Genomic DNA, 26,825 nt, shown 5'->3' with positions numbered 1-26,825 from the left:
CAGAACAACACCTGCTGCTGAGGGGAGTAGCCAGTGCTAATTGTGGGAGAGTGATGGGGGGCCTAGCTGCTGCAGACTCCACCGACAGTTCAGCCTAATGCAATTAGACGCCATGTTCTCCTCCAGCAAAATTGCATTATGGTTTTTACATTTAATTTAGCCCATACAAAATGAAACGGTATCAGAGAAGAGAGATAATGAGAGCAAACTGATATTGAAATCTGAATTGTGTTGGGAGGCTATTAATGGGACAATGAAACGCTGTGGCTGACAACATGTTATGCTGTGGTAAAACAGTTTAATAGTGTCATTAAGAAGATCCTTTTTGGTGATATTGCTGCAAGCCTCCAAGGTGGCAAGCATATTTCTTCCTCTCCGCTGCTTCCCAGGGCTTCATCCGCTCATTGTTTTTTTCCAAAATTTACAGGATATTGATCACCAACTGATTTTTCTACATCTTTTTGATGGCCATCTGTTGAAGTGCCTGTTTATGAGGGTTTTCTATTGATCTTCCTAAATGGCTTCTTCCTCTTGTCTCTCTAAGTGCACCTCTAATCAACAGAGAGTACCTTTACAATAAATGCTAATATTTTCATTTTAAATATTCATGAAATATCTGGTTTTACTCGGTTGTCCAGCTTGTATTTAACTTTACATCAAAGAGAATTTTGTGGTCTACCGCTGTGGGGATGCGGAGGTGATAGCGGGGTCTTGGCCCTATTACAGGGAGCTTCTTCCAGGGTCTAGTCATCAAGCTCGGCTACGGTGAAAGCAGTGTGTACGCCTCACCCCTGGCGTCGTTGCCCACCTCTCAATTTTAAATACATGTAGACATTGAGGGCTAGCAGGAGGGACTATGCGCTTACCTGCTGCTCTCTGGCAGGTAGCTCTATGCCCTCCTGGGTTTTAATTGCACCTTAGAACACACATGCATCAACACTACAATGAGCGGGTGGAGGGAGGTTTGGAGTCTTCTCTCACCCCCATTCTCTGCGGCCTACTGGAGCGGGGGGGCTAGGAGGAGTGGGCCGTCCGACTGCGGTCTGGGGCCTCCCTGCTGCTGCGGAGTCGGGGCGGTCTGCCTCTCCCCACCGCAGGGAAAAGGGTAACACCACCTGGGTCTGGGTGCAGTTCCCCCCTCCAGGGGCAAGGGTACCTAGACCCGGTTTGTAGAGTACGCTTGGGGAGTGTGATTGTGTGTACAGCGTCTCTTTATGTCTGTCTCCACGTCGGTTGAGTGTGAAGTACATATGAGAGCATGAGGGTGGGAATGGATGTTTGTGTCTGTGTGTGCCTGTATGTCTGTGTCTATATGTCAGGTTGGGTATCAGACGCCACCTCTCTGGGGACATCTCGGGCCCTCCAAGGTTTGGAGGCCTATCTCCACCCACCACCACTTCCCCTGCCGGTGGCGGACTCCCTCAGGTATCGGTGCGTTGGTGGTTCTTTGTATCTGGGGGTGGGTGTCCAGGTACACACCGGCTCACTCCTTGGCGGCCGCTTATTGGGGCTCGCTCGGGCCACTTTGGAGGTGGGGTGCCCCCGGCCTCTCGGCCTGGGGCTCGGTCACTCAGGCACAGCTGGCTGCCGGCGGAGCTCACGGGCGCGTCACTGCAACTCCCCCTGGCTTCTGCTCCGCGGCTGCTGAATGAGCTCTCATCTGGGACTCTCCTTAGCTCTTACTGGGACAGTGGCGCGGCTGCCCCTCTGTGGGTCTTCCTTGGTCTCTTGTGTTCTGGGGGCCTCTGGATGTCTGGAGTTTTGATCTCCTCCATACCTGCTTGATACCATAGAGGACAGGGCTGTGGCTCCCCACACTCTCTAGCAGATCATTACATGGAGAAACCTTTGGAATGCAAGCATGCTGATCCACACAGGTATGCACACAGGTGTACACATGGGTATTCACAGATGCGGACTACAGCTTTCTTGGTTGCTGCCTCAAAGCACACTGTGCGCTGTCTATCTTGCGTGCTGCACAATATCGTTTATTATTTAGTAACTATTGATATCTATGACTAGCTAGTTTATTGTGATGGTGCTTTTTTTTTTTTTTTTTTTTATTATGTTGCTCTTTGTTGTTTGCTGTCTCCCCTGTTTTTTTTGTTTTTCTTTCTCTCCATACAGGTGACCCAGGAGTTTTTTTTTTGTTTTTTTTCCCTCTTCCCCCCCTTCTCACCGTCTCTTCTCCCCTTTGGTTTTCTTTCTTCCTCTCCCCCTCTTTCTTTCATTCTTTCCCCCTGTCCTATTAAAAAAAAAAAAAAAAAAAAAGGATGACAAAGGATGAACTGAAGCTCCGCCATCACGTGATGTCACATGCTGCTGTTTCTGATGTCACTTCCAAAAAAAAAAAAAAGAAAGCAGTGCAGAGAGACAAGCTGCTGCAGTGTGACTTTGCTCCTCTCTCATGCTTTGATTCATTATTCAGAACCCGAGAAGTCGTCCTGCAATCCCACAGCAGCGCAGAGAAACACGCATACACACACACACACACACACACACACACACACACACACATACACACACACACACACACACACACAGATAGATGGAGATAGGCACGCAGGCAAACCGAAAGTAAATTCAAAAACAAAATCTTCTTTAAGCTGGAGAAATTCGCACAAATATGAATAAATAGAGGCGCGCGCGCGCGCACACACACACACACACACACACACACACACACACACACACACGCTTCTGCTGTAAATATGAAGCATCAACAGTCACACTTACATATAAAAGGCAGGATCAGAGAAGTGCACGCATACACAGACACACACATACACTGCCCCCTTCTGCCAGCATTACTGGCCTGCATGCTGTATGGAAATGTTGTTCCTAATGACTCCGTAATGACAGCGACTTATGTCCTTACCATAGTTGATTTGTTTCCTGGGTTTTAAGAGTAGATTATTTCCATGGTACAGACTTAGCGTAAGCTGTTCAGAAACCACAAGCACTGCACTTCAGCCCCGGTTTGGGATTTTAGCCAGGTCTAATCAGATTAAAGCACTGTTTTTCCCCCCTCTTCTCCTTTTTGAAACAACATGCCACACTGCTCTCTCAGTCCTGCTACATGAGCCTGAAGAAGCGAGCCAAAAACAAATTGCTTTTAGTTGAGGCTGACAAGTAGTTGTGTAGAGAAAATAAAAGGTTGTTTGGAGCAGATTAATTCTCCTTGACAGGAGAGCCTGACTGCAAGGCTGCCGTTTGAATTGGTCCCTCAGTGACGGAGGAAAGATAGCTTCTTTTTGAATATTCTGAGACAGGAGGAGCTCATTGTTGTAGACTTAGCCACACGAGAGGGAAGACTTTGCAAAAGAGATAAAAAGCGAAACAAACTAGCTATATTCATTTCTAATACACAGCAACAGCGCGATGCTGCAGTTAATTCAAACTTAATCTTATCCCAAAGATGACGGCCACGTTAAAGAAAACAGTCCAGTATGGATTTAAAACCTGCTACTCCACTAAACACAGTCCAACCAATAACCGAGCTTGATGTTCTCATCCAGCCTCATATCAGCTCTTTGTTCTGCAAGCCCTGTTGAGCAAATATAATTTCAGAGACATTCTGTTCTCATTAGTTTCACAGTCATATTACAAATAGGAGGGGAAACAGAGGCGGAAATATGTGTAATTCTTGCGGGTAATAACAGATTATGCCTCTGGACACATGTGATTTTATTCTTGCCTTAGTTTATTGGAGAGGAGCCCTGACTTCTAACCTGTGAAGGGTTCTTGCGGGCCTGACCTGGATCCTTCAGCATGAATTAAGTGAACAATGGAAGAGCCGGCTGAATGATGGCTCCACGCGCCTTTGTGCCTCTGTTACAAAACCACTCCTAAAAGGGTGGCCTAGATGACACACTCTCTAGAAATCGATCACATTTACTCAGCCTCTGGGCCTTCCAAAAGCTGGATTTAGAGCGAAAAAAGTAAAATGGCAAAAGGAGAATGAAATGAAATCCCCTTTGCATTTGAAAACAGAATGGAACAAAAGTGAATAACGGCGGGTGCAAAGAAATGTCTCGGTCCAGGTCTACTTTGCAGACTCCGATGCGCACTCATGCGGCAAATTTCATCAGCAGTAGCCCTATTGATTTTTAACCCTGGAAATATAAGACCAGGGAAGTCGGGTACAGAGATATCCATGGATGTTTGGGTTGGTTATCTGTACCGCTCCCTGGTCCCTGCCTCCTTCCTGGGAGTGTGAGCAAGCCAGTGCTCTGTCAATTGTCTGACAATATTTGGCTAACACAGAGGCTGAGCTTTACAGACATGATACTAGATTGAAAAGATAGACCTCGAATCCAGCGCTGGGAAAATTCAATATTTCTACTGTAGTCACTGATTCCAGTACAATGAAGAACAAACCACACTAGCTTTACTGCTGAAACTGATGGTTTAACTTACATTCACAAGCTTTTCATGTCAAAGCTGATGACTGCTCTTGAAACACAAACAAAAAGAGCGGCGATGCCTCATACATCTGTCAGAAGCCACCTCTAAGTGGAGTCTAAATAGAGGTGTAAGCCTTTGGCTCTACTGTGCACGAATCCCAAACTGCATTTCCAGGCTGCCTGTGCGTGTGTCCTCGCGCTTGTAAGCTTCAAGGCCCAATCTCCGTGACAGTCCTGTCTCCCGCAAATAGGTCACATAGCCATTAAAGTGCACGGGGTGGCAGATCACTCGCTCTGTATGTTGGATTGTTTCACTGTTTGGTTTCTTACTGTCTGTGAGCCGCAGCAGTGTGCAAGCTGAGAGCTGGAGGCGGAGAGGTCTGTGAGCCATGATACTAAAAAGGACAGGGGAGCAGGAAAGAGCTCTTTAGTCTCTGAACACAAAGCTCAAGTCACTGCTCTGAAAGGGACCGGGACACGGGGACGTTAGGCTCCCATTCCGTTTGGCCTGCAGCTTTTGGAAAAAGTTGGAATAAAGAAAGGAGCGTAGCCTGCTGTAAGCCTTCTTAATGGGAGTTGCTTGCTCAAAAGTGACTGAGTGACCGCAAGGCAGAGCACTCTGGATTTATATGGGTTCAAGGTTAAGCAAGGGCGTCCAGCTATACTGACGCAGCCCATTCCATCTGCGCCAGGTCTGACCTTGTTTTCCATCACAAATCCACAAAAAAAAAGGACACATCAAGAGGCACTAGTTCCCCGCCCCAACATATAAAGGGAAGTGATTTCGTAATGGTGCCCTATCAGACCTCCACGCGTCAAGGTTATCTGTATAACAAAGCAACTTTCTTATTCCATGCATTTTCATGAGTCAGCCATGAGAGGTAGATGAAAGAGAAGTGTAGCAGTTGGTGACCTCCAGGTCAGAGGGTAGAGGGCTCCAGCTGGTCACACTACCTCCTCACTGACTGATTCTGCATCCACCCTATTGTGTTTGGCGCGTGTCCATTGTTCCGCAGCAGCATTAAAATGCATAAATTCCTGTCACCCATTTCACTGCTAGTTGACCTTATTAGCTAAGGTGGATACATAAAACATGAAGTTTAGGATCATTAGATATATGAGATTCACTGAAAGAGAGATGCTACTCGGCAGTGGGTATATATCTAAGGTGATGCTCAGCGCTCGCAGCGCAATCAATAAAACATAAAGTCTATCGTTACGCTGGATGAAAGCAAACAAATCCTTGGTGTAGGTGAGGAGATATATTCAAACAATCACCAAGGTATAAACGCCTCTGGAAATTCGTTGGGCTCCATGGAATCTCCAGGCAGCCTATTGTAGGTACTTGCCACCCTGCCCCCACTCTCCTCTCTATTTTTCTTCTCTGCATGCTTCTTGCAGAGCACACACAGACATACTGCAGCGAGCAAGAGGAGGAGAGAAGAAGAAAAGGGGAGTGGGGAGGAGAGAAGAGGTGCTGATACTCAGTAATTGAGGGGCAACCCTGTCACAGTTGACCTGCAGGAGACCGGGGATATAATGTATTCCATTTTCTCTCTGCTATCCTGGGACTGACAGCCTGCAGAGTCCCAGGTCTGACAGACCTAACTGAGAGCTGTCATCCTCTGCCTACCTTATAACACCCATTTCTAGCTTGTGCTCCGAATCACATGCGCACACATATTGTGCATGCACAAATATTTGACTACCATTGGCTTCTACTTGCAGGTTGTCATGAAATTTACAAACAAATACACAGTAGAATTCCCTTTAATAGGAAGCCAGAGCAATTTTGTGTGAATTTGTGGAGTGAAATGACTGCACTCCCTGTTTTATAGAGACTCGAATGCTCCTCTAGTAAAAACAAAGTACCGGCGCTCATCACCAGAAGCACATCTCCCAAAAAATGGGACAGATGCAGTGACGGATAAAGGGAGTATATTTAGACCCTGAGTCCTTGCCCTTTGTGTCTTCCTGATTTGTTCTAATGTGGGAGCCTAATCCAGGAAAAGCAGATTAAAAATGTATTAAATTCCTTAAAATTGCAGAATTTTTTTAATACCACATTTGCAGTGGAAATGCAACTGAAGCAGCTTAAACAACATAAACCTCCCGAACGTCGTCTCCGCAGCAATGAAAGAGGGAGCCGAGATATGCAAGCAAAATGATTCACGTAAATTATGTTTTGAAAAATGCATTGTTACACTGATGATGTGTATTTGTAAAACAGCAAGAAGAAAATGCTCACCCAACCAGTCAGAACAAACCAAGAGTTAGTGATTGCAGATTGCTGACACGTGCTATATGTGCGTGTATGTAATTGATTGTGCACTGTGACCCAAATAGTTGCACGGGAAAAGTGAGAAGTTTTTTTTAACTTTTTTTTTTTTACATTACTTATGTTACTTCACTAAATCAATATAATATCACTTTGCAATTTCCACAGTGCTTCACTGCATACAGATTATTTTTTCTTTCTGTCTCATAAAAACCCTCAAGTGGATTAGCTCCAAATGAGAACATGGAAGTGGGCAGGAAGAACAATTCAGCTGAGTTTCTGCCTTAAAGGCCTCCTGCGCGTAGTCTAAATCACTTTTTGCTTTAATAGCTTTTCAAGACAAGAAAAAAAAGAAAGAAAGAAACTAAGCTCCACAATGACATAATAAATCAGCCAAGTTAAAGAATGAAAATTGCAAATAACCTAAATGGCATTTACATTACTGCCAGGGAGACTGGGTGGATATAACCAGTCGAAACAAAGGCTGTGTAAAACACTACAGTCAGTGCTCGCCTCTGCTCACCTGACCTACCGAGTGTCCTCTCAATGACAATATGGCCGCCCCCACAGGCTGTAGCTCAGCCGCCATTATGACACAATGCACCCATCTGCCCTTCAAACCAACCCAGCAGCATGAAGCTGGCCAGTGTGTGTCCATGCACGCATGTGTCCCATCTGCCCTTTCAGCCAGGCAAGCAGCATGAAGCCGACCTCTGACCCTTAGGATTATGGTTCCACCATGTGCCAGTGAGCAGGGTGATGAGACTGACCTATGTGGGCTGCTGCTACTGCTGTGTGTGAGTGCATATTAGTGACAGATGACAACGGGCACGATCCACTGGCCAACACACACACATACACATACAAACACAAGCAAGTGAAATACTGCTTGCACTGGTCACTTTTTGGATCCATAAATCAGCGTCTCTGCATTGTAAGAGCATGTTGGTAAATTTGATGAACTGAAGAGTGAGTGGCTTTCAATCATTTACATGCATGTCCCACAGTGTGTGCGTGTACATACATACGTTTACACAAGTGTCTCTATAGCGAGTGATCTAATGTCGATCTGAGGACAAGCAGACATCCTAAGCTCTGACACAACCAATCAAGGCAAAGCCAGCATGATCGTCTTGGCAACCCCTGTCACCACATAGTTTATCCGGAGCTTCCTCCAATCAGGGAGCACCACAGCCTTTCCAAGCCCCTCCCACAGGGGTCGGGGAGGTGGTGCCAGCCGATACTGCAGAGGCTCCTCCATGAGCGGATGCTCTAATCTGGATCCAGTGTGGAGAGGATCACTAATCCCAGATTATGGCTCTTTGGGATTAAGAGATGCTGATGCACAGGTTTGCACTCACCTCCAATCCCCAAACATCTCAATCTGGCTCTCTGCTTTCCAACTATTTATTTATAAGTGACTTATGTATGTATGTATGTATATATATGTATATATTGTACTATTCTTAGTTAGCGTATTGTCTGTCTTGTCTTAATGTTGGTTTAAAATGGAGCACTGTAACAAAAAAAATAATTTCCCCCAGGGATCAATAAAGTATTCTGATTCTGATTCTGATTCTGCTCCAAGCCTCAAACCTCAGTCAGAGGCATCTACAAAAGCCCAAGCTGTGGTAGCAGCGCGGGTGCCTGAAATGAGATGTCTTGTTAAAGGTGTTGACATGTTGATCTGAACGATTCAGAGCACACCTGCTGTTGGGCTTTAGCCGTTTCTCAGCCATTTGATGTTATAGTTGAAGTGCGCAGAATGATTTGTAGCACGCTGATGCTCAGAGCTGTTGGCGCACCGAAGGCGGCGGGTTAGTGGAAATGAAAGTTTCTCTCTAGTTGCCACTATCTCGCTGAGCGCAAGTGACAGGGACAACAGGGAGAGTGGTAAACAAAGCAAAGCAGACATTCCACCTCTGAGGGATAGCAAATCACCACGCTGATACCTACTGCATGTCATACAGAATAAAAGTGGGGACAACACAGGCGGGAGCTCAAGCGAGACGAACATGGAACTTCATGAAAATGTTTTGCCAAACTCTCTTCCCCTCATAGGAAATTCCATCTCTGCTGACAGCTTTTCTCAAAAGCGATATTTCGCCACTGAAAAGCGCACTTGAGTGAACAAACGAAGGGAAAATCAGAGACACTGAGCCTGCAGTTCAGAGGGAGTACATGTGTGCGAAGGAGAATTCCCTCAGCCCGCAGAGTTTGATTTATAAGTGACAATCTACAAGATTTAAGCCTCTACAATATGAGTTTGCCACGTGGTGGTATTATTTCAGCACACAGAGAAAAATCAAGCAATAGAGGTCGGTAACGAAGAGGGGCGGTGGAAGAGGGAGGGGGATAGAAAAATGGTGGCAGTGGGAGAAATAACTGCTCAAATATTGTCCATTACAATAATTCATACATCACACGGTGATGTGTAAATTAGGACCTCAGAGTCAACATGGGCACAAATAATTAAGTTGAAATATTAATGATGAAATATCCTCACAAGTGTGCGGCTCATGATCAATTTGGGGTTAATGAGTCGTTTATCTCTGTCCAATCCCTGCTCGTCTTCCTGCCAGTTCCTGCTGCGGGGGGAAATCTACATAACAGGTTCCTGCATGTAGTGTGGATAAATGTGCAAATGATCCCATAAACAAAATCAATTTATCCTGCTCAGGGTTTTTTTTTTCATGGTTGAGAAAGGGGATACAGTAAGTGCAGAAATGAAGCCACAGTCGAGAGCCGGCGCAGCTACACTGTCAATACTTCTTCTGCTCTGTTTCAGGGTGCTGTCAGCAAAATTGAGACTGAAAACCTGCAGATTTCACAGTCTCTTCTCTTCTTCTCTGTCCTTAATTCCTGAAGACTTGAGTCCAGCCTTTTTCACGTTGTCCAAAAAGCAGTGAATAGGAAAATTAAATATTGGCTACTTGTTCTTATTAGTTGATCAGCTATCTCTATGCTGACTCAGTAAGCGCTCTGTGGTTGTTCAGGCCTGTATGGGAGCATTTTTGTTTGTTTGCGTGACATGACGCTTCTTTACACAGGGCAGCAGTCACATCTCTACGTCTTTCTCTCTTTTAGTTATAAGGACCTTCCCTCTGTTCTGAAGCTGATTAGTTTTGACCTGAGCAACCTAGTGCTGCTATATCCAATCAGCCTAATCACTCAAACTCTTGCCTTCCCCCACCTTCTTTACCCTAATGGGCTTTCCCTGCTCTGGTGACTTAGCACTTAAGAGGTAGGGAGGTGGAGGGGTGGGGGTGGGTGGTTATTACTCCAGGAAAACCCTGTTAAAACTTCTTAACAGAGCCAATGCTGTCCTTCATTTTACAAACAGCTCAGGTACTTAAGGAAAAAATAACCGGCGTCCTCCATCGTTACCCATATTTACTGCTGTGAGTGGTGGCTAACCCAGTTGCCAGTATGCTTTTGTATGAATTTGCATCACCTCCCAAAGGGCAAGCAAATTAATGAATATTCACACTTAATCTATAGCCCACGGCAGCCATGCATTATTCATGAGCTGTTGCTGTTTTTGTGGTAGCACGCACACATCTCAGATTTGTCATCGCAAATCATAATTTCATTTTCTCCTGACTTCGATGTGTGCCACGTGCAAGCGATGGCTGCACTTGCTAAAGGCACGCGGCAAATCGGTGCACGGCTGGGCCTACGTCTCACTGCAGGTTTTAATCTCACAATTAATGTGAAACCACGTCCTCAACGAAGAGATTCACGCTCCCAAATGCTAACGATGACATTCCTAATCTCAGATTCTCCGATTCTCACAGGGGTTTTCACGTCAGAGAGGATTCAGGCTGTCACTAAGCTGCAGAGGACTCAGAGCAGCAGCGGTAAAGACATCAGCGAGACAGGTGCCATCTTGAATTATGGCAGTCTGTCAACATGCAAACAAGACTTGGAGTCCTGATGTGGTACGTATGTTTGCAGCACCAAAACTCACAGTGGCCAAATGCATACGTCCTTAAAAGTAGAACTCAGAGAACCGATCAGTCACTAGACTACCGGCTAACTCGGCAGCAAAAATCAGAATAAGGTAACAGCGTTGACACCCCATTGTCCAACCCAGCAAAGAGGACGTCTAAAAGGTTTCCGTATGAAGGAAGGAGAAAGTGTGGTGACAGTTTAAAAGCCTTTCCTGACACTCAGCAAAATGGGCCAACCTTCTTCCAAACAATTGCACCTGCAAGTCAAATTGTATTAGTGATGCACGATGTTTTTCACATGGAAAAAAAGAGTCACAATAGAGCTCAAGTGTGGTGCATCGAACTGAATCAGTGTTGGGGGGGTTTCTCTTGTAAAGGGTGGAAAAATAAATGCAGGATTATCTTTCACAACAAAATAAAATCACTACAAAAACTACAACTTCTGGCAAAAACACAGAAATTGCTCACTGGGAGAAAATTATGAATCAACCTATTAAATATACACTTGGAGAAAAGCGCAGCCCGTACATTTTAGCACCTTTGTCAGTGGTGCAATCAAAATATTCTCTCAGCACTCACATGTATGCTCCCTTAAAAGAAAATCAGGAGTTACCTCTTTGTTCTTGAAACAAGTTTCTGACTACCAAATTGTTTTATTGAGAGAAAGTATATATATATGTGTTATGCTCAGTAAAATAATTGCAATGTTTTCGGTTAAACATGAATATTCAAAATCCTTGAATTTGCTGTGAGAAAATAATTAGGAGTTTATTAGCATTTGTTTATTTGTCCATGCATAAAACCTCCTAATGAGAGTGTATTAACAAGCCCTCGACTCTAGGGAGGTAAATTCTCAGTGTTAAGAAGGTCTTCCGTGTTTGGAAAATGCTATGCTGCAAAAGGAAGGGGGGGGGATAAATAAATAAAAATAGAAAACTGATTAGCCTGTGAACAGCTAAATTAACCTCACACGCCTAAAGCGGTGACATGTCCTCAGCCAACCTCTGCTAGCAGGATTTGCTCTCCATGCATTGAAACATAAAGAGGAGGAAAATACCAACTCAGGGTAATTATAACACATACAGTGACTTGACATTTAGGGCACAGTGTAGAGAAGGGGAGATAGTTGGCCTTATCAGAAGCTATAATGAAAGGTCAATGGCCTCCTCAGTGTTTACCTCCAATCATGTGGTCTGAAGAATCTTCTTCAGTCTCTATTGAAAGAGCACCGGTGTGGTTAGGAGATACAGCATTTCTGACTGCAGGTGAAACCAAAAATAACACTGGCTCATTCTTTTTCTGGACTCTCTGTGTTTTGACATTTTACTACAAAAAAAGTGATTTCTTTTTTCAATTTCATAGGACTTTATAATAAAATATAGGATGGAATAATATAAAATAGTACTGTCACACTCCCACAAAAGCACCCTCTAAGAAATTAAATGTATACATTGCACTACTCCCATTCATCCTGTGCTGTGCCTACACTCTGCTTGTGTGAAAACTGAGCAAAGTGTATTTCTTTCACTCTCTCTCTCTCCCCGTGCCTTTTTGGTTCAGTCTCCGTCAGTGGAAGGAAAAAGCTGCATTGATAAATAGGTCAGAGAGCTTTTCCACCCCCCAATGGTTTCAGGCCCAGCTTGGCAAATTGAACATAATTAAGGCCCAAGGCAAAGGTTGCACTTTCCTTGAAATAGCGAGAGGAGTGGTGCAGAAGTTAGCTTGCTACAGGAGGAAACACGCCGCCATGCATGTTCAGTACACCATGCCTGGGCACCGAGGATCCACAGAGCTGCAGCCGTAAGCAGGAGGAAGAGGAGGGGTTGGAGAGAGAGAGGATGGCAGCCATTACAGAGCCAGGAAAACTCTCCTCACATGTCTCTCTCTAGCACACATGCAGCTTTTGATGCTTCTTTATTTCTATCACATTGATAAACAAACATTGGAGGAATATTAGGTGGTTTTGTTCTCTTGCAAAGAGTCAGATAAATAGATTGATGCTCTCTAATAGATAAATAATATAGCTGCTGGGCAGTAAGTCTGGTTCTGTCCAAAGGTACAATAAAGGGCTTTGGATCACCTCTAAAGCTAACAAATATATGTTATATCTTTTAAATAATTTATTAAAAAAATGCAAAGATATAGAACCAAGAAGGTATTTTTTAAACTAAAATAGATTCACTAATGTAGTATTTATTGAAGTAGAAGCTGGATCTTTGCCTGTAGACTTTACATATGTCAGGTTATCCGAGTGTGACAGAGCGTAGCTCTCAGAAAAAAAGAGAAACAGCACACTGATACACTCACAGTATCACTACACCTGTTCCCTTTTTTCTTTCCTCGTCTTTTCCTGCAGCTATGATTTGCTGATTGGTTTGAAAAACAAAACATTCACTGATTATATAATTAATGTGAGGGCTTCTGCATCCTGTCCCTGTATATTCCTTGACTGGTTGCTGGGTGGTTACTGGCTACTATTCTCACCAGGTAAAATTGGCTGCAAAAATGATAGGCTTTATGATAGCTTTGGTAACTAAAGGATTGTCTCAGTCACTGACTGTGACTCATGAACTAACCCCAGATCTGTGATGAAACTTGAAAAACAAACTGAAAACAGAGATTTTTTGCCTTCAAAGTAAAAAAATGCTGTTGTTTCATCCTGAGACCAACGTGTTGTAAAAGTGCAACTTTTACTTTGAAAAGAAACTGTTGCCAGTTCTGGTAGTTGGTGAGAGTCTGGAAATAAGCCTGCATCCATGCAAAGTAATGGCAACTGCGCCAACCTATGGAGGGTCACTTTTGCACTGATTGGACTCTTGGCCCGTGTGACCTTAAAGACACAATTAGGCCACAATGTGTCAGAAGCTAAAACAAAAGGAAAATGCAATCAATCAACCAAATCAAGGCTTCAAAATAGTGATGGAGGAGATGGCCATCATTTATCTACAGTTTATAGAAATGTGTTTCCTCAGCTGACCTTTGAGGGAAGCTATTAGTACAACTGATTAATGATAATGTCCATTAATCACAGAATTCTGACTTTTTCTCCAAAATCTGGAACAAAAAAAAAAGGAGAAAATCCTAAAAACCCTTGTTTTTTTGTTTTGCTTTATGGGTTTTTTCAGTGGCCCTAATCCTCTTCCAGGTCATGTACATCTATTCCTGGAATATGTATTGGGTTTACTCTGTGACTTCCAGGAGAAATGGTTCATCGCAAAAATATTTATTTGTGTTTTTTTAAATATTGATTAGTCTTAATCTCAAAAATTCAAAATGAAAATGTTAATTAATACCTTTTTCAAATTTTGGACAGTGCTTTGGAAAGGACTTCACACAACAAGCCACATTCACAGGCATACAGGATTTTAAATTCTTCCTAATCACACACACAGCAATAGGTGCAACAGAAACTGGTACTTAAAGAGCACTTTTGTACTCAGTTTGAGCCTTCAAGGTTAGAACAAGCCACACTCGCCTTTTTCTATGACTAATCGCGTTTAACCCAACACTCGCAGATACATTGGGGTAATTTTCAGTGTTGGGTTCAGTGTCTCACTTCCTGCCCAAGAATACTTAGACTGGTTCCCCTAGTCTGCATGTCAGATCCCCCCCAAAAAAACAAAATCAACCCTCCTTCGAGCCAGCGACCTAAGGATTTCTGGGAACCCACTACAGTCCTCTGCTCTACCAACTGAGCTATCGAAGGGGACAATGGACAGTTAGGCGTCTCTCACTCAAGAATACAACATGCAGGCTAGAGGAATTTCCATCCTTTGTGATAAGTTGAGCTATGTTAGCTTAGCACAAAGGCTGGAAATTCCTGAATTGAGCTGAACAATGTTAGCTTAGCTAAGTTGATGTTTACTGCACATGCAGGTGAGTGGTGTTCTTCTTCTTCACCGTTGTTACTATACAGACAGTTAGAACTTTTATAAAGAGTGATTTTTTTCCTGCCCCCTTAGTGTGGGCTTAGTGTGCCATTATAATTCCCCACTCTTCACAGTGGTATCCTGAACGGTCTGGGATGCCGTTAGTGAGCTTGGATGCCAGGCTCCATTAGTGTCCCAGCATCCTCTGCTCCGAGGGCTTTGCCTCTGCAGGGAGGACAAAGCAGAGCAGAACCACACAGGGATCGCACAGGTTAAAGATGAAGAGATCCAGGTCTGGGTGGAGGTCTGGTGTCTGGTAAGGAAGGGCAGCTATGTTAACTATCCCACCACATTGTCAGGCTGTACTGGTGAAAGCCAAATACAGCAGGTTGGCAGTGTATTGGGGATTATGCTCTTTACACCACAAAAACCCATAGCTATTAATGAGAACTCATGGAGAGCAAGAACTGTATGTGGCAGTATTTTTCCTACAAGGAGGGAGCTGAGGGAGAGGAATATTTTTAGTGCAGTTCGTCTGTCGGTAAGATTCCTCAAAAACTTCCAGGCTAAAATTCATAAAACTTGGTGGACAGGAAGACCAGAGAGGAAAGAGTACATCCAATCAGGGTGCAGATCCCAATCACTTTCTTTAGTGCAACATCATTTATAACAACACAACGGCATTTGAGGAGCTACACCCATGAAATCAGCAGTTTCAAGATGAAATACATTTTTATGGAAAAAAATAACCAGTAGTATGAAAGGAAACATGTTTGACATGCACAGCATTTGACAGTGCACACAACAAATGATGCAAAAGTGGGGAAGATTGTAGCAATTCAAGTAAAAGGCTATAATTTAAGGCTAAAAGCTGCTGTAATGTGCATCAGCAAAACGCTAACACTGAATATTAGAAGATGATTGAACAAGCTTTTCTTTTCCACAACTGATGTTTGCAGGAGAGGGAGTTTTAACCAATAAAACTCCACCATGGCTTTTATTGTGTGCAGTCATTGTCAAAAATAATTACATAAAAATTTAAAAAGATCTTGTGGCTTAAGCTGATGGTTTTGACTTGATTTAAATTATTCACACTTAGCATTTTCCTAAAGAGCACCATGAGCGATGCCAGTAACCGTAATTTAATGTTGCTGTTTCCAGGCAGAATTTGTATTTTGCCTATTGCACCTATTGCAAAAATGTTTTTTTTTAAAAAAATATATATTAACATACATTTTTTTAGATATCAGATTTTAATGCTTCGGGAAATACACCTGCCTATTTCTGAAATTGACGTGCAGCAGCATCACACCAGGCCTCCTCTGCCTTCCATCCCCCACCACAGACACCGAGTGCTAGTGGACGCCATATGGCGAAAGATTTACCATGGTGACACGGACATGAGGCTCTAACTCAAACCTCCATCAGAATGTCAAGGAATATCACAGAGAAGGAAGGAGATGGAGAAAGGAGGTATGATAGCACTGTTCCCTCAGCACAATCGATTCAGCTGGCCTGAACAGTCCCAGTCCCTTCAGCCTCATAAGACTAATGGTGGAAAATCACAACCTGGGGGGTTCGATCCTCTAAAGGGCCTCTGAGACCTTATTAATATGCAGCTTTATTTATTTATTTGATTTAGATTTTTTTGAGGAACGGGCATGCTCTGAAATGTTTGTCGCGTACACTCAATTTTACACGTATAAACAAAAACATTTGAAGCATGTGGATAAAGTATCAGCCGCTCGCTGAGCACAGCGCGGGAAGGCACAAAGACACGCGTGCACACGCTGCAGCCACGCACGCACGCCGCAGAAGGAAACAGAAGCCATAAAAATATTCAGCTGATTGCTCCCTGACTACGCAGTCAAAGTAAGAAAACCCGACAGGTACTATCTCCCCACTCTGCGTGGTACATCTGAATGTGCTGTGCAGGCATTTTCGCCATCTCGGTTCTCTAGGTACGGCTTCCCCTCCCCCCGCCATCTCCATCATACTGTATCCTCATGCACACAGCAGGCTCCCCTCCCCCAGCCCGCCTTCACCATCCCCTGGGAAGATGGAGCAACCAGAGAGAAATTAATTGAAATCTAAACCGCGATGCAGGATTAACTAAGTAGATGAATTCTAGTTGTCACATAATCAGGGCTAGTGTACTGTTTGACTTTCATCAAATGGAGCTGACTGAAACAGCGACCGGGGATAATGACAGGGAAAAAGGAGCCAGCTGCTGTGCCCCCCTCCCCCTCTTTCTCTCTCTCTCTCTCTCTCCATCCCATCCCTTCCCCCCTCTCCTCAGCATCTCTCCCTCCTGTCTCCTACCCTCAGATGTAAATTTGGGTCCTTCCTATGGCTGACGAAGTGTTGTTGTATGGAGGAGATCCTAGAAGGGGCAAAACTGCAAAATTCTGCTATCACATACTCTGACCTCCCTGCCTTCCACATACACAGATCTGATACGGAGACAGATAAGCAGCACTAACAAACAGCTGCAGGATCTTCATCTGTCTTTATCATGACCGTGTGCCACTAGCGAAGGAAATACTTTATCACATACAAGAGAGTGTACTATGTCGTGCACGCTGGCAACGATCTGACTAAGGAGCTCGAATTATCGCACACTTACACCAAAAAGACAAATCACGTCGATATCATCTTCCGTAAGCATCTATGTGTCATTACACATATCATGTAAAGCAACTGTGGTATTTGCTGTACTAGCACTTGAAAAATGCAATCTGTCATTTCCACCCAACTACTGTAAATGCACCGTGGTATTTGGCTTTCTTCTGAGACAACAGAGGATGAAATGTTAAAGTAAAGTGGGTCAAACAGCACGCAGCTCTGATGAAGCATGACTTACTGCAAAAAAATGAGAGCATGTCAAAAGATTTCTATTTCCCTTTGAAGGGATGGTGTAGATAGGGCAACGCGATGCGCTGTGAAGAAAAGGCACTTGATCTATTTTGAATGCTGAAAATGTCCTCAGTTCAATCTTACATGGTTTTTTTGATCAGACGCTGATGCAAAACACAAATAAACTATGTATCTTGTTCAGCGTATAGCGCCAACTTGCAGGGAAAACCATCAAGAAAAGTTGCTTTTCAGAGAATATTTGTGTTGCAGATCATTTAAACTGCTTAAATTACACTTTTAATAATATGAATACTGCATTTGCCTTTTATTTAGCAATACCTGTACTAATCAACTGGAGTAAAGAGGCAACATTTTGGTGTTAAAATTGGCGCAGCTCTGCTGCTGCTGCTTCCAGCAATAAAATTATTTCTTTAGAATTTCACGCCGTTTAAAAATCAATATTGTAGCAAGTTGTCCGTGAATGTTTCTGTGTGCATCTCTATAGTGTGGATAGCAGTGGGTGTGGGCAGTACAGCAGAGCAAGCTGCCAGCTACCCAGTTGATAATATAGCTTGGGCTTATGCCCAGCAAGGTTGACCTCAGTCTGTTGGCTTGCGATGTCATTTACCACCTGCCACACACACACACACACACACACACACACTCTATCACTTTCACTGCCTCGGTTCAACCTCTACACATCTTTGTTTCTCTACAAACACACACACAAATATACAGGTCTGTCCTCAGGTAAAGGGGGTTGCTACATGCAGCTACAGGCAGCTGTGTGATGGACTAAAGTGTGCTCAACAAGTGTCAGTGTGAATATGTGAAGGTTCAAGAAAACGATCAACAAAAGAAAAAGAGGATGAAATGAAGTTCATCTTGTGAGAGGTTTGTAGTTTCCAAGAGCAAAGGCCACAGAGGCTAAAGAAAAAAGCAAGAGCGAGAGAGAGAATACAACACGCACCAAAACAGACACGTACCCGGGCTTGTGCACAAATTCAGGCACTTCGACAGAGATGTGTGTCGCAGGCATGCGGAGCGGCATACCTGGACAGATGGCAGGCAGTCATCCCGATGCACCTGCCATCAGCGTGCCGCCCGAGAGGCAGAACAGAAACTGTTTCATCTCTCTCTCTCTCTCTCTCTCTCACACACGGATGGATCTGTTTCTTCGATAAAGGCACGCCGCATGGATGCTGATGTGAGTATGGCTGTGCACCGCTGTCTGTTTTAAGTCATTTAACAAATAGAAGAGCAGAAGTTCTTATAAGCATCTGAACTACCTGCACTAGCTTTAACAGTAATACAATATTTAAAATATATTAATATATAAAAACGTACACTTGACTACAAGCAAGATTAATTCCAACAATATCACCTGTAATATTTCATTTAGCATCACTGATTAATCACACGGTTTGGTTTATTAGTACGAGCTTGAACTCTGACACCTGGATTAATTTCATCCGATCTAATTAAGATCGATTTTTGTTCAGTCAAATGTTTTACTGTGGGACAGAGAGGAGGCTGTGGCTATTGCACGATTGCTGCAGTGTGCGTCTCTGCCCAGTAAAAACCTGCGAGCGACTCTGATGCTCTCCATTACAGAGAGAAGCGATGGATGGAGAGGCTAACAGACTACCAAAACCCACTGCTCCAGCCTAAATCACATTTCAAAGCATACAGGAGTCTATTATAGGAAATTAGAAGGGCCTTGGATCTCAACAAGTCTATCCTTCAATTTTATTGAGTCTTCTCGGTAGCCCTCGGTGTGTTGTGTATACTTGTCAATAGCAATTCATCTACATGTGTTCTGTTGACAAACAGTGCCAAGCGTGTGTCTGCAGCTCAAACGGGTGCATGTGTGTGAATGCACGCGCACACACTGGTATCCTTAACCCCGCCCTTAGTAGCAGGAGAAATAAATGCACGAGGTAATAGTTTGAGGTCCTGGGTGACGTTCGGAGAATCTGATATTGAGTGGATTTTTCTAAAGTCCAAACACAAATTCAAACTAATCACCGCCCACATGGAAAAGGAATAGAAAAAAAAGTTTTACATTCCTTCCAACAATTTTTTTATGACTTTTATACATCTCCCTAGATGTATATGTCTCATATTTGGATAAAAAAATGCCCCGTTTACATTTTTCTTAAACAGTATAATTACACAAATTCAGCATGAATCCAGTTGTATGGCAAAAATGTGAAAGGGGCCTCTTATATAAGCAAATCACAGTATGAGATACATAGAAGTCTCGACACGCTATATATATAAAAGAGGAATTTATGTCTACGTTTGCAATTTTTTGTCTATTTCCTTCTATTTTGGAGGAGCAATGTTAAAAATATAGTAAAATAAAGCCGAAGCTTCTAAACACTAGTAGGAAGTATGAGTCTCTGCTATCTAGGGATCGGCGCTATTATTGGATTCAACAATGAAACTTTGTTGTCCTGCTATTCTACACCACAAATACTAGTCAGTTAAATAATATACCACGATTAATACATTTTATAACATTATTAATACATAAAGTATTATTAACACTTCATGTACAACAGCAGTTAACTGGTGGGTCTAAGATGAAACACAACTGCCTGCCACTGGTTTGCAGCCGTGGTAAACAGGGACCTTCTCTTTCAGCGCCAGCACGCTGGAAAGTGGGACAGATGACATCAACATTTTGATTTAGAAAATAAAAATGAATAGTTGCATTTAAGCCTTGTTATAATAAAAGGACACATAACTCAGCTGGAGCATTGCATTAGCACACTGATCGGCGTCACTACAAATCTTTAGGACAAAAAGGCTGCTGGTGGTAGCACCGCTTGTTATACTCAACAAAAATATTAGTGTCGTTACTGACCACACATTGGCGAATCATGATGAGTTAAAAGAAAAAAATCACACCGAGTAATAAATTTACTGGACACCTTATTAAACACACCTTGTCATCTGTGTTGACATGGCAGCATCACACAGTTGCTGCAGATTTGCTGGTTTCACACCCACGATGTGAATCTCCCATTTCACCACATCACAAAGATGCTGTATTGGATTGAGATCTGGTGAGTGTGGAGGCCGTTTGAGAAAAGCAAACTCATAGTCATGTTCCCAAAACCAGTTTGAGATGATTAGAGTTTTGTGACACGGCGTGTTATCCTGCTGGAAGCAGCCATCAGAAGATGAGTAGAGTGTTGTCATAAAGGGATGGACATAGTCAGCAACAATACTCAGACTGCGGTGTTTAAACAATGCTCAGAAAAGAAGAACTGATCCCCCACACCATTACACCACCACAAGCAACACCATGCTTTCATGTTGTTTACACTAAATTCTGACCTACTATCTGAATGTTGCAGTATATCAGTATCAGTATCATCATTTTTCCACTTTTCTGTTGGCCAATTTTGGTGAGATTGTGTAACCTGTAGCCTCAGCTTCCTGTGACGACTGAAAGGTGGCACTCGGTGTGGTCTTCTGCTGCTGTAGCCCATCTGTTTTAAGATTTGCTGTGTTGTGCATTCAGAGATGCTCTTCTGCATATCTTGGTTGTAGCGAGTGGTCATTTGAGTGACGGCTTGCAGCCTGGCCATTCTCCTCTGACCTCTGCCATCAACAAGGCATTTTTTCCACACAGAGCTGATGCTTATTGGATATTTTCTCCTTTTCAGACCATTATCCGTAAACTGTAGAGATGATTGTGCTGGAAAATCCCAGTAGCTGGCAGTTTCTTAAACTCGCCAGCTCATATGGCACCAACAGCCATTCTAATATGGTAAATTAAGGTAGATGTCTTACTTAAAGAGTAACCAATAAGTCAAATTGTTTCCCAGTTGTACTAAGAAAACTCTGCTTTCATCCAGAAAGAATGAAGCGTACTGGATGTGTACTTTATTCAATTACTGCTACTTTCATCAGGTGGTAAAAAAAAGAAGAAGAATCATTTGAATCTTAAATCCAAACTCTGTGTAGTTTTAAAAAAAAAATCATTTTCTCAGCATTTTATGGCTTTAATGAAAAAATATATAGGTAGGAATATCTTCATGCTGGCAGCTGTAAAAATTCCTAACCATCATATTCATGTTTCCCCTCCAGCCTTCAGACCCCCTTCTAAATTTCCATCCACCTCCCTCCCATCCACACTCCCGCTGTCTGTCTGCTCCTGCAGAGAGCCACAGCTCACAATCCATGTGCATCATGTCAGATAATTTTGTGGCGGCGAATCAATAATGCAACCGTAAATTTCATTTAAATAAACATTAGTGGCCTACTTAATTAATGAAACCTCATCTGCAATTTGTCAGTGTCAGGAGTGCTAACCCCTTTGATGTTGGTATGAATATTCTTTTTCAGAAAATGAGGCGCCCGCACGATTAGAGCTTATTGTGGCGTTAGCCTCTTCCTCACCGTCAGCGACGCTGCCTCAATTTGTGCAGGGCTTATCAAGAGTACACAGCATCACCAGATTAAAATCATTTACTGTGCAGAGGAGACAATGGGAGGCTGTAAAATGAGTGTGGGGAAACATCATGAAAAATAGTGGGGGGAATATCTAATGAATCTAATCTACATACAAGCAACTTGATCAAATGCTTGAGCAATTTCAGAGGCCATACATCAAACAGTACATGACATTAACATCGAATCAATATCTAGCAGGTCCACACCCATAAGCTGTAGCGCTGAGCGCTAATAACCGGCAGGGTTATGAGAGATAAATAAAAAGACAAATATAAACAGCCGACTATCCTTTTGTGAGACGAGCATCTGACCTGTCCTTGTCGGTGTGCGGAAAACAGCTTCTCGCGACCCAATTTCATTCAGCTACATAATTTAGCGGTGAGCCACGTGACTTCATAACCACTGCAAAAATATTCATCAAAACAAGTTAGCGAATCTATTTCAGCAGACTCGCTTACAATCCCTGGTCCCACCATTACAACTGTTTCATTAGTTGGGAGAACAACTCATAAAGGCATAGCTGACCTAAATAAGTCAAGTTGATCAGCGCATAGCTCAAGTTGATAAATTTAAAACATTCAAGATGGCATAAAAGGATTTGACTTTTAGCCATGGAACTAAAATCAGACTGACAGCAGTTCAGCTAATACAGAAAGTGATATAGCAGCAAGAGACTACCTTGACTGTCAAAACGTGTTTGTAAGTCACATTTCACCTGAAACATATCAGTCAAAACACAGTCACTGATCAAGATAAAGAGCTATAAATGGGAAATGTTAGAAAAATCTTTATCCAGGTGTTAAAACAAAGGTACTGACATATTTCTATTCATCCCTTCTTATCCTTTTTCTTTTTTACCGCCCCTCTCGTTGCTGGTGATAAAGCCAAATTGCAATTATTTGGGGGAGACAGTGGGAATAAAATACAAATGCATACAAAGCTGTGTTGAAATATTCTAGGACATTTAGAAGTATAGGTTTCCTATCACCACAAAGAAAGACCGACTCAAATGCATCTATAAAGAGAAGCGTCGTGGATAAACGCATAAACGTTTTCTGTAGCGCTTTGCAGTCGACTCCAGCAGTTCATTCATTCTTCAACAAAAACCAGGTTACAGCGCAGAGCCAAAAATCTGATTAAAGCTCAAGGTATGAACGAGACAGAATATAGAAACTGGAAATCACACCCCCAACCAATCTTTATTTGGGACACCTGAAATAGGCCAGTGGCTGGTTTCCTCCTATCAGAGGAGCCCTGGGAAACCTGAGAGAGAGACTGGAGGGAAAAGAAGAGAGTGAGGAGGTGGAAGGATGACTGTGGTGGTGGTGGGGGTGGTGGGGGGATTCAGCGGGGCCTTAAGTGTGCTATCATAGGCGTCTCTTGTGCCTGCCTGCTTTATTTGCAGTAGTCAGGTTAATGAGTCCACCAGCCCACTTGATGTTGAGAGGCCTGCCACAAAGAGCTGCCTCATTAGAGCTAGCCTGGCACGCTGCTCTGAGACAAAGGGACATTCACACTGCTGAATGCCTTTACGCTCCTCAATGCTGCCAGCCTGTGAGAGCCAACACCATGGCATAGCCCCCTGCACACGTCCTGGCACCTGGCCAGCCACGCCACGACCCCAAGTTTGCTGGCTGGACTCGCAGGCTGCAGCGGTGCTAGTAAGCGGCAGGGTGTACTAAGATCAGCTGTAGCGTGCTGTGGGTTAGTAATGTAAAAGCCACGATGTAGGAAGCTGGGAGACCAGCTGGAGTATTGAAGATTCTGATTGGTTCCCCTGGCTTTCTTCCTTGGTTTATCTTTGTATTTGCACCAGGCGTTGCCTCAACATTCATCTCTTTCTGTGCAGGCAACTCTTAGCTGACAAGGTCTAAAATACATATGCAAATTATCTTAAAAAAACAAAACGATTTGCTGCCAAAATATATCTAATTATATGACATAACAAATGAAGTGCTGTCAGCGAGCGTGATCCCTGCCTGTGATAACAGTTACTTTATCAGCTGAGGTGCTGGAGGTATTTAAAAGTCACTGCTCTGTGTAATTTCATGCTTGGCAACTAGAGGCTGCAATATCTGTATCTACAAGAAAACCAGCCTCCCACCTAACCTGAAGTCTATAGAGAACTTTTATGTTTTAGAGGCAAACTCAAACTTTTGTTTGTGACAACAATGATGCTAATATCTTAGATGGCATGTATATTTCAGATCTTACATTTAATACTGTAAGAAGTGGATACGTGGACTTGGATATTTTGGTATAAAGTGTCACTTTTTAACTCCTGTTACTGTTATATAGTCAACGCAGAGCACGGGATTAGACTTTATATCAGCCGTATTCCATGTTAGATGCACTGGCTGTGATCCAGTTCACCGCTTCAGCACAAAAAAAAGGAAAAAATCTCTTAAGGCTTGGGGTCAGGAGTTAAATATTTTCTGCATAGGCAATCCGCTCTTTCCACCACACTATTTATAGCGCAGGCAGAAACAGCTGAGCTGACTGCAGTGATGTCACTTGCGCTGATGGAATGCTTTGTTCCACAGCGTGTGCGCATACCACCTCGGTCTGTGCGAGCTGCGAGGGAAGCTCGATGCAGGAGCCAAGATGGCTGACAGTTGCCCCATTTTTTTTCCAAGTGTTAAAAAGAAATGAAAAAAGAAAAAAAATGTCACTATCTTCTTAACCCAGACTGTCCACAGCCTCCAAATATAACCTCATAAAAGCATTAGGTCCTCTGACACGGCTCTGTGTGTTAATGTCATAAAAAGATAGCAGCGTTTGGGGCTGCCGTTTAGCGCTCATGCCAAAGTAGGGTAACATCAGCGTGAGCTCTCTCTCTTTCTCTCTCTCTCTCACACACACACACACACACACACACACACAAACACACACACACACACACACACTGCGGCTGAAGAGGAGAAAATAACACGTCGCCATCTTAAGCGTTTAACTCTTTGTCGTTCTGTGCATGGCGTGCATACGGCTGAGGTGTTCAAGAAGCACTATACCCATATATATATTTTTAGTACGCCTTTGGGCTTCTTTCAGTGTCCCTAAAAGAGCATGGTTGCCTGGCAACCGTTATTGTTGCCATGGAGATTCATGTGTTGGCAGCTGCTGCAATCAGCATTAACTCAAGGCACATATTCTCATTCCGATAGTCAGGCGATGGGAAGGCAACTAGGACACACAGTCAGAGAGGGATAGTAATCACTGTGAAACATATGCTCATCCATTACTTGCTGCATTAATACAATTATATCAAAAAGAAATTTATGGCTGTGCTTTGATGCAATGATCGCATTTCAGACAGAGGCATAAAATTCCACCTCATAACGGATCCCCACTTTTATTTAATAAATGGCACCAGGCTGTAACGCAACGGAAAACAATGCCATTTCTCCTCTGACATAAGAAGCAAATCTGTTCAAAACGTCCCTGCTCAGAGTCACATCTGTTCCCATTTGTCTTTTAAAGCAGCAAGGTAAAAAAGAAAGAAAGAAAAAGAAACAACAAAAAAACTCAATGTATGTGAAAATCTGTACACGATATAACCGGATTAAACGAGACAATGGCAACCCGGCTGAGAGATGTGAAAAATAGATCTCGCGAATGGCACGTTTGACAACACTGTTCGCACATTAAATAATTTCACATAGACCCTTATTACACAGTAAAGTGTATAGCGTTTGAGAGACAGTGAGGCTTACGTTTAGTGATAAATTTCAGACTAAACTCAATATTTTCAGCAGCTCTCTGCCAGCTGCTGCTGTTTCATTTCGACCTGTTGGGGGATAAGTGATATTTACCTCTTTCCATTCTTCATATGGGGATGCATCCATGCCCGCTGGAACAATTGCAGCCCTGTTGTGAGCAGAAACACACGCAAGATCATGATAGTAGTTATTTCCCCTCTTTTTTTTCCCTTTTCCATGCTCCCAGCTCACTCTGTCACTTTGCTGTTGACATCACAGAGTTATGTAGGGATAAAGAGGCAGAGAAAAACAATAACAGACCCATTGACCCCTATTTCACAAACCTTGGGGGTATGGGAGAAATCCACTTACAAGGCTGGAACAGACCTGCTGATTGGGCCTCAATAGGCTTTCTATTAGGGAGCAGCAGAAGTGCAGCAGAAGGTCCTGACTACTGCCATTTCTGAGTGAGGATGTTTCTGTGATGGTGCAGATTTACATCTAACCTCCTGTACGCCTCGGGTTTGAAGCAGACACCGGACTGTATCTGGAATCAGAGGGAAAACTGGATAAGTGTGCGACGCAGTTACACAGCTATACATTATTCCACACTGTACCTTATAAAATCAGCAATCTGATCATATCACTCCCGCTGCATCTGTTTTTAAAGAAAAAAATAAATAACTGCGACCGAGCAAAGCGAAGCAGCGGCAGCACTGGAATACAAGTTATTAGAGCAAAATGATTTCCAGAAGGATGAGCACGTGTGTCCAAAATAAATGAATTCAATTTTTAATTCAATTACTGTTTTATGTTCAAGGTGGGCAATGCAGAGGAGGCAATCCACTGCACTTTAAGGCTAAAGACACAAATCTTTCCGAAACAAATCAAGATTAAGCCGCTCGTTTTACATTTATTAAAAAGAAAAAGAAGGAGAAGAAGAAGAAGAAAAAAAAGCCTGGGGTTTTCCTTTCAGCAGAGCAACCTTCAGACTATCGACTTCACTAAAAAGAAAACCTTAGGTTAATGGTTCTGTAAATTTCCCCTCTCTAACAGTTTTAATTGCACTACACAAGAGAAACATGGCTTTGGGAGTCAGACGCTATGATCTCCTGCCATAAGCATTAGAATGGAGGCTCACCTTGCTTTCTCTGGATGCTGCTGGTTGACATTTAACATCACAGAGAGAGGGGAGGTGCAGAGCCAGGTGCCCTACATGCACATTTGACCCCCTGCTAATGTCATAAGGGGAAGGTCCCACACACCCTTGCTTCGCTCATACAAAACACTACAAG

The 26,825-nt window shown here is 43.2% G+C and overlaps 1 protein-coding gene across 1 annotated transcript in view; it reads right to left on the bottom strand.

Moving 5' to 3' along the window:
• LOC147321965 (uncharacterized) overlaps window positions 1-26,825 on the bottom strand; it is a 116,281-nt gene that overhangs the window by 21,056 nt on the left and 68,400 nt on the right. Inside the window, exons 5-6 of the mRNA XM_086306209.1 lie at window positions 25,903-26,077; window positions 25,645-25,699 (exon numbers count right to left, since the gene is read on the bottom strand). Of these exons, the coding sequence (XP_086162335.1) occupies window positions 25,982-26,077 (96 nt within the window). The 3' untranslated portion in view covers window positions 25,645-25,699; window positions 25,903-25,981. The remainder of the gene's footprint in view (window positions 1-25,644; window positions 25,700-25,902; window positions 26,078-26,825) is intronic.

This window comes from Aulonocara sp. 'chitande type north' Nkhata Bay, linkage group LG9, assembly GCF_057382095.1.
Source record: "Aulonocara sp. 'chitande type north' Nkhata Bay isolate Kocher_YH1m ecotype deep benthic linkage group LG9, A_spYH_male_GT1.1, whole genome shotgun sequence".
In the NCBI taxonomy this organism is placed as follows: domain Eukaryota; kingdom Metazoa; phylum Chordata; class Actinopteri; order Cichliformes; family Cichlidae; genus Aulonocara; species Aulonocara sp. 'chitande type north' Nkhata Bay.
The sequence above is the reverse complement of the archived record's forward strand: the minus strand, read 5'-3'. Positions and strand labels throughout refer to the sequence as shown.